The sequence below is a fragment of the Myotis yumanensis genome, unplaced genomic scaffold, assembly GCF_028538775.1.
Source record: "Myotis yumanensis isolate MYYU_CA2020_CCGP unplaced genomic scaffold, mMyoYum1.0.hap1 SCAF_1, whole genome shotgun sequence".
In the NCBI taxonomy this organism is placed as follows: domain Eukaryota; kingdom Metazoa; phylum Chordata; class Mammalia; order Chiroptera; family Vespertilionidae; genus Myotis; species Myotis yumanensis.
This window is the reverse complement of record NW_027223752.1, coordinates 62,662,740-62,677,981: the sequence shown is the minus strand read 5'-3', so window position 1 is coordinate 62,677,981 and position 15,242 is coordinate 62,662,740. Positions and strand designations below refer to the sequence as shown.

At 45.8% G+C, this 15,242-nt stretch overlaps 1 protein-coding gene across 6 annotated transcripts in view; it reads left to right on the top strand.

Moving 5' to 3' along the window:
- TMOD2 (tropomodulin 2) overlaps positions 1-15,242 on the top strand; it is a 58,100-nt gene that overhangs the window by 21,341 nt on the left and 21,517 nt on the right. For all 6 annotated transcript variants that reach the window (XR_011472424.1, XM_070422799.1, XM_070422830.1 and 3 more), the window contains exons 5-7: positions 3,309-3,395; positions 8,739-8,869; positions 10,635-10,742. Coding sequence is in view for 5 of the 6 variants with exons in the window: in XM_070422799.1 (XP_070278900.1) it covers positions 3,309-3,395; positions 8,739-8,869; positions 10,635-10,742 (326 nt within the window). In the remaining variant the exon portion in view is untranslated. The remainder of the gene's footprint in view (positions 1-3,308; positions 3,396-8,738; positions 8,870-10,634; positions 10,743-15,242) is intronic.

Here is a 15,242-nt window from a genome sequence, read left to right as displayed (position 1 = left end):
AAAAAAAAAAAAAAGAAAAAGAAAACAAGGAGCGGTTGGGAGCTTTTAGTCAACTGCCAGCGGGAAAACAGCCCTCAGCCCCTCAGCCAGCCTGGCCAGGCACCCCAGTGGGGACCCCCACCCTGATCCAGGACACCCTTAGGGCAAACCAGCCGGCCCCCACCCATGCACCAGGCCTCTATCCTATATAGTAAAAGGGTAATATGCCTCCCGGCACCGGGATCAGCGTGACAGGGGGCAGCGCCCAAACCCCCTGATCAGCCCTGCTCTGTGCCTGATACGGGGAGCTCCCCAATCCCCCGATTGCCCTGCGGCTCTGTGTTTGACAGGGTGCAGCGCACCAACCCCCTGATCGGCCCTGCTCTGTGTGTGACAGGGTGCGGGGCCCCAACCCTGCCCCCACGGGCCCTGCTCTGTGTGTGACAGGGTAGAGCCATAACCTCCCCATTGGCCCTGCCCTGAGTGTGACAGGGTGCAGCACCCCAACCCCCTAATCCGCCCTGCTCTGTGTGTGACAGGAGGCGGTGCCCCAGCTCCCCTATCGGCCCTACTCTGTGAGTGACAGAGGGGAGCTCCTCAACCCCCTGATGGGCCCTGCTCTGTGAGTGACAGGGGGGAGCTCCTCAACCCCCTGATGGGCCCTGCTCTGTGAGTGACAGGGGGCAGCGCCCCAACCCCCTGATCGGCCCTGCTCTGTGCGTGACAGGGGGTGGCGCCGCAACCTCCCCATCGACCCTGCCTTGAGTGTAACGGGGCGGTGCCCCAACCCCCCAATCAGCCTACCCTGAAAGTGACTGAAGGTGGCATTGCAACCTCCCAATCCGCCCTGCTCTGTGCATGACGGGGTGGCGCCCCAACTCCCCAATCGGCCCTGCTCTGAGCCTGACCAAGGGCTGCACTTAGGGATTGGGCCTGCCCTCTGCCACCCAGGAGCAGGCCTAAGCCAGCAGGTCATTACCTCTCGAGGGGTCCCAGACTGTGAGAGGGCACAGGCCGGGCTAGGGGACCCCCCCCCCCCCCAGTGCACAAATTTTTGTGCACCGGGCCTCTAGTATTACTATAATCTCCGTCCTCCTAGGAGAACCAGCTATGCCTTATTCTAATAGCATGCAAACTGCTCCAGCTACATTTTCATTCCTTCTGTGATATCAGTGGTCAGTATTAAATTCACATATTTGACCCCCTCTCAGAAGTCACTGCAGTGTTGAGGCACCTGTGCCACACAGTTAGGAAGGTGCGTAGCAGTAACCAGTCTCCTTAGCCCTGTGGTTGCTGGGGAGGGATCCTGTTATGGTGACTGTTGCCTCTCGGTTTGTCCTGGAATTGCCCAAAGGGAGAATGCAGGGCTGGGCTTAAAGTCCCAGGAAATGCCTAAGAAGAAAGAAAGAGATAAACACCCATGTTTGGAAGATCCTGAAATTCATGCAGTAAAACCAGGGGGATAATCCCCAAAGAAAACTGTCGTGTTCATTTTACGTAGCCTCCCTCCCTCAGCAGTGCCCCCCTCAGCACCAGGAGGAAGCCCCGCATCTTCTCTAGGACGGCTCTCTCTGGAAGAAGTAGAGCTGCCAGCCTTTGAAAGCGTGTCAGCGCCCTGCCCATGTTACTCAGGCAGACCAAGAGCAGAAGGGCAGATTGTTCCTCAAGCGAGCACCCCCACAGTGGCCGTATTTCTGTGTGGTCCCCCGCCACACCAGTCTAGTTCTCAGCTCTGCTGGTCGGTGCACATAGCAGCAGTCTGATTGGGGGCAGGCAGTGGGGACAGGTCCACCTGCCAGGTTCACAGGAAACAGGTAACACAAAAATTAACACTTGGCAATGGGAGCCAAATTATAATTAGAAGTTATTAGTGAGAATGGGGCCAAAGCAAGATATGTTTTTTGGATGGTCTCAGTAAGCTTGTGCTTATCAAATAGGGCATCTCCCTGGACAATGCCAGAAACACGGTAATAAATGCTTATTTACTGATAAGAAAAGCACTTAGAACAGTGCCTGACGCATAGGAAGTCATTTCACCTTTTTTTTTTAATCCTCACCTGAGGAGTGAGGATATTTTTCCATGGATTTTTAGAGAGCGTGGAAGGGAGGGGGAAGTAGAGGGGAGAAAAGGGGGAGGAAGAGAGAAACATCCATGTGAGAGCGATACATCAATTTGTTGCCTCCCACACACACCCCTACTGGGGTGGGGATCGAACCTGCAACCCAGGTATGTGCCCTTGACAGGAATCAAACCTGTGACCCTCTGGTGCTCAGGTCGACGCTCTAACCACTGAACACACTGGCCAGGGCAGTCATTTCATTTTTGTAGTAGGTAAAGCATAATTATTATCCCTACTTTACAGATGGGGAAACTGAGGCTCAGAGGCATTTAGTAACTTCTCAAGTCACACAGGTAGTACATGACAGTATTCATATTGGCTGACTGCTCCTGGGGGCCCTTTTAACCCTAGACTTGCTGTTTCTTATGGTGTGCTGGCCTCCTGCCTCCTTCTAATGTGCAGATTACAGTACAGCTGACGAGGAGCTCAGAGTTAACAGGAGCTCTGCCCCCTGTACACAGATCGATTCTGGGACGGGATCGTTCACCAGGTGGCCGCCTGTAATTTTATTAGGGAGGGGAGAGCTGGGGTGCAGTTGCAGCTTCAGCCTGCCTGGTGTGCATTCTCCCCCAGTGCTGTTTCTCGCATGCTGTGCTGCCCCCTGGTGCCAGTTCCATGTAGTACAGGAGCCTCAAATCTCAGCATGCTCAGCCTTCCGTTCCTGGTGTCTCTTTTATTTCCCACGGTGAGATGCTTTAGACAAGGAAAGGGCAACTTCTCTCGGTGAGGCTTATATTGAAAGAGACCCACGATCTTTCTGCTCTTTGCCTCTGAAGAAATACATGCCATCATCTCTATAATGTCAAATCTTAAAATATCCTTAGGTTCAGTCCGACCCTCACATTTTGCAGATGGGAAAGCTGATGAGTTTGAATCTACTTTATTAGGAGGTCTTAGCAGGTTTTCAGTAATTTGGGACCATCACTAGACCATTGTCCCTCAGATCCCAAATGGTGTCACAGGTACAGATGTAGAAAGACCTGTGTAGATTGCTGGTGGTCTTGCAGGGAGGGTTTTTGTGTATGTGTGTGTGTTAATATATCAGTTTATTTAACACTATACATGTACCACACACTGCAAGGAAGTATGGGTCCGGAGACTTATCTTTATGATCCAAAAATTGTTCTTCAAGGAACAAATTAACAATGTGGATATCCTAACATGTTTTTCCAAACTTAATGTTTATTCATTGATTTTTTTTTCTTCCAGCTGTTCTTGGAGTCCACAATTTGCTCAATAACCCAAAATTTGATGAAGAAACACCCAACAGTAAAGGTGGCAAAGGGCCTGTGAGAAGTAAGTTGACGTGGAATCTGTGGTTCTGTGAGGCTTGGGAACTTCCATGTGTTGCTGGGAGGAGAGACCTGTTGACTGGGCCTCCTAGTGCAGTGATGGCGAACCTATGACACGCGTGTCAGAGGTGACACGCGAACTCATTTTTTTGGTTGATTTTTCTTTGTTAAATGGCATTTAAATATATAAAATAAATATCAAAAATGTAAGTCTTTGTTTTACTATGGTTGCAAATATCAAAAAATTTCTATATGTGACACGGCACCAGAGTTAAGTTAGAGTTTTTCAAAATGCTGACACGCCGAGCTCAAAAGGTTCGCCATCACTGTCTAGTGCATCCTGACCTCTGTGCTGCGGCCTTTGAAGGTGGCTTTTGTCAGTCCACCAAGGGTCACTGGGCTCGGGGCAGTCAAACCAGAATAGAGTAGCTGATCATGGGAACTCTGTCTGGCAGTGTAACTGGTAACAATCAGTTGTTTTGTCCAAAACACACTCTGTAGTTAGGTCCCTTCCATCAAAAGGTAAAATTGCTGATAGGTTGCATAGTTAGCATGGAATGCAGAGTTTCCTGTTCCCAAGGATGTTTTAATCAACTGTCGTATCTTAAATAAGTTCTTTTCTCTATTTCAGTGTCTTTTTGTCTCAATAATGGATGCTTGTCATTAGAATTTGAATACCCACATCCCCCAGAGAGCATGAAAGACACACTGGGATGGATTTGCTGGCACAGAAGTGCCAGACCATTTCCTGGCGAGCCAGCTCATTAGACTCTCCCACTTACTCACTGGTCATCTTCCAAATACCTACTGTGTGTCATGGGTTTTATCTTTAGGTACAAAGATAAAAGATGGTCACCACCCAAAGGAACTTATCTACCCATAGTAGGGACAGACCAATAACCAGGTCATTTTGGACAATGTGATCAAGGTGCTGTGAAAATTCCCCAAAGATCACAACTTTTCTGAGATTAATTCTATTTTATTCTCTTTGATGAAAACTTGGGAGATGCTTTTAAGTCTCAGCAGCATATGTATAAATCATCATTTATTCTGGGTAATTTACACAGACAACGAGCAATGTTCCTTTTATTTTCTTTCTGGTTTCTTATGCATACAAATAAAAAATGTTCATCATTGTTAATTCCAACATGAAAGGGTAACATTCTGACAACATGTTTGCTGTTAAAAGTCTGGTGCCTAACCTTCTTGGCTTTTATACATAGACATATACTGTATATCATTAACTTTAAAAAAACACATTGTTTTTTAGAGCATTTTTAGGTTCACAACAAAAATGAGAGGAAGTCACAGGGATATTTTATATATCCCCTGCCTTTCCACATGCATGGCCTCCCCATTATCAGCATCCTGCAGCAGAGTGGTACATATGTTAAAATTGATGAACCTACATTGACACATTGTTTTCACCCAGAGTCCATAGTTTACATTAAGGTTCATTCTTGATGGTGTAATTCTGTGGTTTTGGACAAATGTATAATGACATGTATCCTTCACTGTGGTATTATACAGAGTATTTGTACTGCCCTAAAATTCCTCTGTGCTCTGCCCCTCTAACCCCTGGCAACCACGGATCTTTTTCTGTCTCCATAGTTCTGCCTTTCCCGGAATGTCACATATTAAAATCATACAGCATGTAGCCTATTCAGACCAGCTTTCTTTCTCTTATTAATAAGTAAGGTTCTCCCATGTCTTTTTTCATGGCTTGATAGCTCATTTCTTTTGAGTGATGAATAATGTTCCATTTTCTGAATGTACCACAGTTTATTTATCCATTCACTCTGCAGTACATCTTGGTTATGATTGCTTCCAAGTTTTGGCAGTTATAAGCAAGTCTGTTATAAACACTTATGTGCAGGTTTTTGTGACCAAAACTTTTTATCTCCTTCAAGTAAGTATCAAGGAGCATGATTGCTGGATCTTATGGTAAGAGTATTGTTAGTTTTCTAAGAAACCATGAAACTGTCTTCCAAAGTGGCTATATCATTTTGCATTCCCACCAGTAAAGATGAGAGTTGTTTTTGCTCCACATCCTCACCAGCATTTGGTTTTGTCATTGTTCCAGATTTGGGCCATTCTGATAGGTATGTAGTAGTAGCTCATTTTAATTTGCATTTTCTTGATGACATGATGCAAAGCATCTTTTCATATGCTTATTTTCTACCATTATATCTTCTTTGGTGAAGTGTCTGCTAAGGTCTTTGGCCCATTTTTTTAAAATATATTTTTATTGATTTCAGAGAGGGAGAGAGAAATAGAAACACCAGTGGTGAGAGAGAATCATTGATCGACTGCCTCCCGCACACCCCCTACTGGGGATTGAGCCCACAACTCTGGCATGTGCCCTTGGTCGAAATCGAACCCAGGACCCTTCAGTCCCCAGGGGGACGCTCTATCCACTGAGCCAAACTGGCTAGGGCTTTGGGCCATTTTTAAATCAGGTTGTTTTCTTATGGTTGAGTTTGAGTTCTTTGTATATTTTGGATAACAGTCCTTTATCAGACATGTCTTTCGCAAATATTTTCTCCCAGTTCCTAGTCCATCTCCTCATTCTCTTGACAGTATCTTCCAGAGTAGAAACATTTTTTTAGAAAAATATTTTTTTATTGACTTTTAGAGAGAGAGGTGTGGCGAGCTGGCACGGCCATGGCATACTCAGCCCCACATTTGGGCGCCTTATGTGCCGAGCCAGCTCTGCCAGGTTCGGTGAGCCTTGAGAGGGGGCGGTGAAGGATTGAGAAAAGACAGACAAGAGAATGAAAGCTGGGTCTGGGTGGGACGCTGTCCTCTCTGATGGAGAGCTAGCGACAGCACCACGGACTACAAGCCATGTCTTTATTTTATAGCCAGATTCCACGAGGCAAAGTAAGGGCGTGGTCAAGATGTTTACAGCATTCTCGTGGGTTTCAATCCTATCTATTACATGCACCTGAACTCTTATCAAGCCCACATCACTCAGGCACGTGGGGCCACGTGTTCGGACCATAGGTTCAAGCTTGCAACTATAGCTGTTGGCTATAATTGGGCTGGGAGGGCCCTGCCCTCCAAGCTGGGACTTGCACGTGTCCATGAGAGGATTGTGCCCTCTCATTAGTCCGAGGCTTGAACCTGTCCAAACACTGCAGCCGCTTCCCACAGAGAGGAAGTGAAAGGAAGAGAGAGAAAGAAACATCTATGTGAGAGGGGAACATCAGTTGGCTATCTCCTGCATGCCCCAACCAGGATCAAGCCCACAACACAGGCACGTGCCCTGACCAGGAATTGAACCAGCAACTATTCGGTGCATGAGACCACGCCCAACCAACTGAGCCTTACCAGCCAAGGGCACAGAGTAGAAACTTTTCATTTGAATTAAGTCCAGCCTATCAATTTTTTCATGGCTGCCTTTGGTGTTATATTTAAAAATTCACTACCAAACTCAAGCTCATTTAGGTTTTCACTTATGTTATCTTCTAGGAGTTTTATAGTTTTGCATTTTATATTTAAGTCTGTGATCCATTTGGGGTTAATTTTTATAAAAGTGTAAGATCTGTGTTTAAATTCATTTTTTGCATATGGATGTCCCATCCTTTTTCCATTGCATTACCTTTGTTCCTTTGTCAAAGATCAGTTGACTATATTTATGTGGGTCTATTTCAGGGTTCTATTCTAGTCTACTAATTTGTATATTCTTTCACCTTTGCCACGCTGTCTTGATTACTGTAGCTTTTTTTTAAAAAATCCTCACTTTATTGATTTTTAGAGCAAGAGGGAGAGAGAGAGGAACATCAATGTGAGAGAGAAACATGTGCCTTGACCGGGAATCAAATCTGTAACCTTTGGTATAAGGGATGACACTCCAACCAATTGAGCCACCCAGCTAGGGCTTGATTACTATAGCTTTATAGTAAGTCTTGAAGTTGAGGAGTGATAGTCCTCCAACTTTGTTGTTCTCTTGCAATAGTATATTGGCTCTTCTGGGTTTTTACTTCTCCATATAAACTTCAGAATTAGTTTGTGGATATCTACAAAATCACTTGCTGGGATTTGATTGGGATTACACTAAATTGGTAAAGAACTGACATCTTGACAATATTGAGTCTTCCTATCTATGAACATGGACTATCTTTCAAGAGTGTTATAGTTTTTCTCATACCGATTTTGTACATATTTTTTAGGTTTAGACCTAAGTATTTTATTTTTCATTAACTTTTTTTTTTAAATTATGGTTCTAGTCTCGTACCAGTACATGTAGGTTTGCCTGTTCTTTTAGTGAATAGATAGCATCTTATTAGGTGATTATGCTATAACTTATTTAACCATTTTCACATCGATGGACATTTTATTCTGTTTTACTGTCACCAGTAATACATCAGTGAACATTCCTGAATGTATATCTTTATGTTTTTATGCTATTTTTTCTGTAGATTAGACTTCTAGATATAGAGTTTCTGGGTCATAAAGTTTCTGCATTTTAAATTTTGACAGGTAATGCCAGATTACTCTCCCCAAAATCATGCACCAACATTTCCACCAACAATACAGGGATTCCAAAAAAATGTATACACACTTAACAGTTGATAGCTCAATTGATGTTTCTTTCTTTTCAGATTTCACACATTGGAATTAATAATTATTCAAATTGTGTATACATATTTTTGTATTAGCAAATGTTGTAGTGCATTATTAATAATTATGTATAGCCGAAACCGGTTTGGCTCAGTGGATAGAGCGTCGGCCTGTGGACTGAAAGGTCCCAGCTTCGATTCCGGTCAAGGGCATGTACCTGGGTTGCGGGCACATCCCCAGTAGGAGATGTGCAGGAGGCGGCTGATCGATGTTTCTCTCTCATCGATGTTTCTAACTCTCTATCTCTCTCCCTTCCTCTCTGTAAAAAATCAATAAAATAAATTTTTTTTTAAAAAAAATAAATAAATAAAAATAATAATAATAATTATGTATAACAGCATATTGTAAAAATTAAGTTACAAAATTTTTATTAAAACGTTCATTACATACTGTTATATTGGCTGGGCTGCAAAAATAGTCGTTATAGGGCCGCGAGTTTGACATGCTTACTGTAAGGTCTCCTGCACTTTTGGCTCCATGCAGTGTCAGCTACTGAGACTTCTCATTGTGGTTGAGAAGCATCAATCTTTGAAACTGTAACTCAGAGCCATACCATTCCCATGCTTGTTTACTTGAGAATAAGCTTACTGTCATTGATAATAAAGTGTTATTAGGATCAGAGCATATGAAAAAAGGTCGTTTGGCGGGGTGGGAGGGGATCATCACTGATTTTGACAGGAGAATCCTTACTTTTCTTTTTTTTTTTTAACTTGTGTCTTAGATGTGGTCAAAGGTGAAAAGGTCAAGCCTGTATTTGAGGAACCACCCAACCCCACAAATGTGGAAGTAAGTCTGCAGCAGATGAAAGCTAACGATCCCAGCCTCCAAGAAGTCAATCTCAACAACATTAAGGTATCTCACTATGACTGTTGTCAGTCACTTGATTTATCTTGAGTTTAGAAAACTTAAAGGGGATGACTGATTACCTAGATGAAATCTTTTGAGTCACTGATTTTGAGGCAAGATATCCCATTCAAAAGAAGAAGTAGGTTTAAAAAAAATGATTTCTAGAATTCTTGGAAACAATTAATAGTAGTTGTGTTAAATAATATACTGGTTATCTATTGTTGAATAGCAAATTACTTCAAAATTTACAGGCTTAAAAGAAGAAACATTTATTCTTTCACCCAGTTTCTGAGGATCAGGAAACGGGGAGTGACTTAGCTGGGTAGTATGACTCAGTGTTTCAAAAAAGGCTCTAGGCAGGCTATCTGCCAGGGCTGGAACCACCTTACAGGCCCGCCTGAGGAGGAGGACTTACTTCCTAGGAGGTGCACTCCCGCGGCTGTTTATAGGAAGCCTCTGTTTCTACCTGTGTCCATACATCATGACAGCTGGCTTCCCCCAACATGAGTGATCCAAGAGAACAGTCAGGAAGCCACAGTGTATGTTATTACTTATTCTCTGAAATCACACATTGTCACTTCCACTTTATTCTATTTGGCAATAGGTCATGTGACTCTCAAGTAAAGGTGTGTGTGTGTGTGTGTGTGTGTGTGTGTGTGTGTGTGTGTTTTGTGTATGAGAGAGAGAGAGGGAGAGAAAACATTGTCTGACATGTTTTGTTCATTCTTGTTGGACCAATTTCTAGCATTTAATAATAATAACAGACTTTCGCCCTAGCCGGTTTGGCTCAGTGGATAGAGCATTGTCCTGGGGACTGAAGGGTTCTGGGCTCAATTTCAGTCAAGGACACGTGCCTGGGTTGTGGGCTCGATCCCCAGCAGGGGGCATGCAGGAGGCAGCCGATCAACAATTCTCATCATTGATATTTCTGTCTCTCTCTCCCTCTCCCTCCCTCTCTGAAATCAATAATATATTTAAAAAATAATAACAGACTTTTATTGAGTACTCATTATGTACCAGATTTTTTGCTAAAAACTTGAAATTCATTATCTCATTTAATTCTTAGTGGGACTTAAAGAGGTTAAGTTGCTCACAGTCCCAGAATAGTCTGTGGAACATGTAAGACTCACGTCAGCCTCTGGCTGTACCCCATGTTGCCACCCTCCCCAGTGGTCAGTACCTGGCTAAGTGCTGTAGAAGAGGGAGTAGGATTCATTTTGTCTATTCTGAAGAACTTATTGTTAGGAGAATAACACTAAACAAATCATTAGAACACAATGTGGTAAGCCCCCAAATGTTATGGAATTGCAGGTAAGGAAAATTTTGATCCTGCCTATGAGAGCCAATAAACAACGGAGGTAATATTTTAGCTGAGTCTTAAAAGAAGAGTAGGAATTAATCAGAGAAAGGACAGAGGAATTTCCAGATAAAGGACAAAGCATATCTAAAGGTATAGAGGAGAGAAAGACCATGATATATTAGCAAGTAGGTCAGTCTGGTTAGAAAACAGAGGATGAAAGAGAAGAGGGAATATGGTAGGTGCATAATTTTTTGGTTAATAATCAGAAAGGTGATGCTGCAGTGTCTCGTTGTGTTACATTCCCTTAATAGACACAGCGTGGCTATTGGCTAGGGATGGCTTCAGTTGTTGGAAGATGGGTGGTAAATGTCTTTTAGAGGGGTTAGCATGCAATTAGTCATCTAAATATATAAAGTACTTAAAAGCTATGGATCCTTGGCTTATCAACTCTTTGTACCTTCCCCATCGTAGAACATTCCAATTCCAACCCTGAGAGAATTTGCAAAGGCTCTGGAGACCAACACCCATGTCAAGAAGTTCAGCTTGGCTGCCACCCGCAGCAATGACCCTGTGGCAATTGTGAGTAAAGTTCTTAGAAATATATAATGTGAAAAGATTAAATTCATTATAAACTCTTTAATTTGTCTTATTGGCAATTTTTAGATCTGGTAAATTTATTTTCTACACAGTTAATAAACAAAATAAGTTATAATGAGACAATAAAACAAGACCCAGTTGTCAGGCACTTTGAATTAAGTAGAATTTTGTTAGCAATACACTTCTTTAGGGGAAAGAAACAGGATTAGATGAGGCATTTAGCTAAGCAAATATTTAGATTTTGTTCTGGGCTTAGTATAAACTTTCTGAAACTTTTGCATCTGTAATAACATTCTGTCACAATCATAAGACCCCAAATCCTACAGGAACTTGGCACATATAAAAATATTAAAGTATATTTCATTTTAATCTTTAAAATGGATTAGTATGTTTCAGAAATATTTTAACAACTAAATCTTGAAACATTTTGTGTTTGATATTGTTAACCAGAATATGAAAATAAAAAACCAAAGCCCTATTCCCTCTATGCACATTAGATAGTCCAGCTAAACAAGGAAACCCTTGACCCAATTAACTACTACTACAATCACCATCGTCAGTGTTACTCCTTCTATTAATAGCTAACATTTCTTGAGCAATTAGTAAATTCCAGCACTGATCTCTATACTTTACACACGTCACCTCACCCAATCCCCACTATGTTATTATCAGGTATGTACTATTATTAGTTCCCACTTTGACAAATGAGCAATCTGAGGCTCAGAGAGGTTAATTAACTTTTCTAAGGTGACTCAGCCAATAGGCAGTAGAGCCAGGATTCACCACCAGGCCTTTTTGGTTCCTCAACGAGGATGCTTAACCATCAAGCTATGCTGTATTTACACACAATGCCTCCCTGTCAAACATTTGCTAAAATATGTCAGTTATCAGGAGCCTGAGTATCTCCCTGTGGTTCTACAGCATCTAATGCTCAGCTAGAAAATCAGAAGTTTTCTTTACTTGATGCAGTAATTTAAAGTGACAGGTCTTTTGGAAGATCTGAAATACCATTAAAAACAGACAATGTGAAAGTCATGGTGCTGGCACAGGGTAGATGTTTGAAAAACACTTGATAAATGAATGAAGGAGTGTGCCCTCCAGCCTCTCAGCAGTAGAGAATATTTCCACGATTACATAAATTGATATTTTCACCAGAAATTATTACTTACCTAAATTTGTAAGTTGAGAGCAGTTTTGAATTTAAAACCTATCATTAAATTAGAAAAAGCGCACAACTAGATCATTGGCAAAATGAAATTAACAATTTAAGGATTCTTATCTGTATATAATTTTATATAATCTCTGCCTTTTAGATTTGTTTTCAATAAAGCAAAAATATTCACAGTGCATTTTGTATGTAAGTGACTAAAGGAATGATGTACAAAGAAATAACTTGTCACTCCTACTTGATATATTATCTATATATATAACTAGTAGCCCTGCACATGAATCCGTGCACCAGTAGCCCTCTGCGGGGCCTGGCCGCGCTGCGCCTGCTGCCCAGAGGCTCTCCGTGGCCCAGAGGCCCATCCACGGCCTGGCGCAGAACGCTTGCCTCATTGCTGGGGCGATAATGCATGCGTTCCTCCCCCTAGTCCCCCGCCCTCCCCCAACCGCTCTGCGCCCACTGCCCAGAAGCCCTCCACAGCTGGGGTGGAACTCTTGCCTTGTCGCCATGGCGACAAAGCAAGCATTCCGCCAGGCCGCTCACACTACCCACTCTCAGCAGCTGTCCCCCCAGGACTGGGGGACTCCAGCGGGGCTGAGAGGACTGGGCGCCGCCATCTTGTGGCTATGGGTGCCACCATCTTTGTGACAGAGTGATGGTTAATTTGCATATTATCCTTTTATTAGATAGGATAGGCTAAGCGACCGTCCGACTGGTAGCTGTGATGCACAATGACCACCAGGGGGCAGGCGTTCTGACCAGTAGCTATGACACGCACTGACCACCAGGGGGCACACACTCAATGCAGGAGTTACCAAGCTGCGGTGACTTGGCAGCAGCGGTTCTTGGGTGACCCACCCCGGGACCAGAGACGAGAGAGCCCGATTCCAGGGTGCATCACCCGAGAACCACCCTCTCGCAATCCGGGACCCCTCGGGGGATGTTGGAGAGCTTGTTTCAGCCCCACCCGCAGGCGAGGCTGAGGGACCTCACCTGCTGGAAGGACCCCGCTCACTCTGCAGATGCCCTTCAAGCCAGGGCGCCACCCCAGGTGCGGCTGGCCAGGGAGGAACCATGGAAGGTTGGCTCCAGGGTGTGTCCAGCCCATCTCGCCCAGTCCCACCCCGCCAGCCACCTTTTAATTAATTTCCTTTCAATGTGCACAAATCTGTGCACTGGGTCACTAGTCTACACTAATAAAAGAGAAACATGGTAATTGGCGTATGACCGCTACCCTTCCCATTGGCTAATCACGGGCAATATGCAAATTAGCTGTCAGCAAAGATGGCGGTTAACCACCAACCAAGATGGCGGCTAATTTGCATATTGCTGGCAGGATGGGGCAGCGCCATCGTGCCTGCCCCTCCGCCATCCAGGCCTGCTATCTGTGACCTGGATGGCGGGTGACCCAACCCAGGCCTGGCGGGGCGTGACCGCAGCTGTCCCCTACTGGCCAAGACCCCAACTGGCTCTCCCACCAGCAGACGGGGCTGGCCTGGCGGCTTCTGCCGGCAGTCATGCCCCCCAGACCCCCTGCTGCCAGCAGACCAAGGCTGGGGAGGCAGAGGCCCCCAACCCACTCCCCCAGCAGTCTAGGGATGGGGAGGCGGCTGCTGCAATCACCCACACTCACGCTCCAACCCGCCTGATCGCCCCCGACCCACTGCCACTGGGAGACCAGGACTGGCGGGTAACCCTGGACTCGCATTCCTGCGGGCATACCCGGGCTGGCGGGGGGCTGTGGTGTCCGCAGTCACGCCCCCAACCCACAAGAGCAGGGAGAGGGTGGGGGGAGGGGGTGATCGCCCTCACTCACGCCCCCAACCCGCTGGCAGACCAGGCCTGGCGGATTGCCGTGGACCCGCATCCCCTGTGTGCGCCTGCCCCTGAGATCGCAGCCGCGATCACGGAGCAGGAAAGGGCTATCTGCAGCCAGCCCCTGTGTGCACCTGCCCGTGGGATCACAGCCGCGATCACGAGCAGGAAAGGGCGGTCTTCAGGCAGCCCCTGTGTACACCTGCCCGTGGGATGCAGCAGCGATCACGGAGCAGGAAAGGGCAGCCTGCAGCCAGCCCCTGTGTGCACCTGCCCGTGGGATGCAGCAGCGATCACGGAGCAGGAAAGGGCAGCCTGCAGCCAGCCCCTGTGTGCACCTGCCCGTGGGATGCAGCAGCGATCACGGAGCAGGAAAGGGCAGCCTGCAGCCAGCCCCTGTGTGCACCTGCCCGTGGGATCGCAGCCGCGATCACGAGCAGGAAAGGGCGGCCTGCAGCCAGCCTCCCTGTGTGCCTTTCCCTAGGTAGCCCTGGGGATCCCACAGTAGGGAAGGGCGCCCCACCCTGGCCACAGCTCAGGGGAGAGTACTACATGCAGTGGAGACCAGGAGCCTGAGTGATCAACAGAGAGGGGCGCCTGCTTGAAGCCTTCAGGGTGTGGCTGGTGGTAGGCCTCCAGCAGACGCGCACGCACACACACACACACACACACACACACAGCGCCTACTCTGAGCTTCCAATGTGGTTGGGAGCAGACCACCAGTGGACACACACACCCGGCAACTGCTCGGAGCCTATGTGGCGGGGCTGGGGGCAGGCCCCCAGCAGACACACACACACACACACACACACACACACACACACACGGGGACAGCTGCACCGAGCCTCTGCTGCCAGACTGTGGTCATCAGTAGGACATCTACTGAGGGCTCCCAGACTGAGGGGCAGGCTTGGCTGAGGGAACCCTATCCCCCAGTGCACGAATTTCGTGCACCGGGCCTCTAGTTTAGAATAAAATGGCAGGAATGGGAATAATTTCTAATCCATTTTCAACACTACTAATAAATAATCTAACCTACTCAGATCAAATAGATAGCTTTCTAACTGAACTAAGTAAATTCCAAATATAGTAATTTCTTTGATACTGTTTTTAATGCAAAAACTATGTGTTGAATGCACACTGTGTGACCAGCACACCATACAATTGTGAAGAAGAATTGCTGTCCTTCAGGGTGTGAAGAGAAAAGACTTTTTGGCTTTATACCAAGATGGTCCAGCTCTCACCTGGATGCCTGTAGATCAGTGGTCTGTGAGGTCCGAAAGGTTGGCGACCGCTGCCCTAGATCAGTGGTCGGCAAACTGTGGCTCGAGAACCACATGTGGCTCTTTGGCCCCTTGAGTGTGGCTCTTCCACAAAATACCACGTGCGGGCGCGCACGTACAGTGCGATTGAAACTTCATGGCCCATGCGCAGAAGTCGGTATTTTGTGGAAGAGCCACACTCAAGGGGCCAAAGAGCCGCATGTGGCTCGCGAGCTG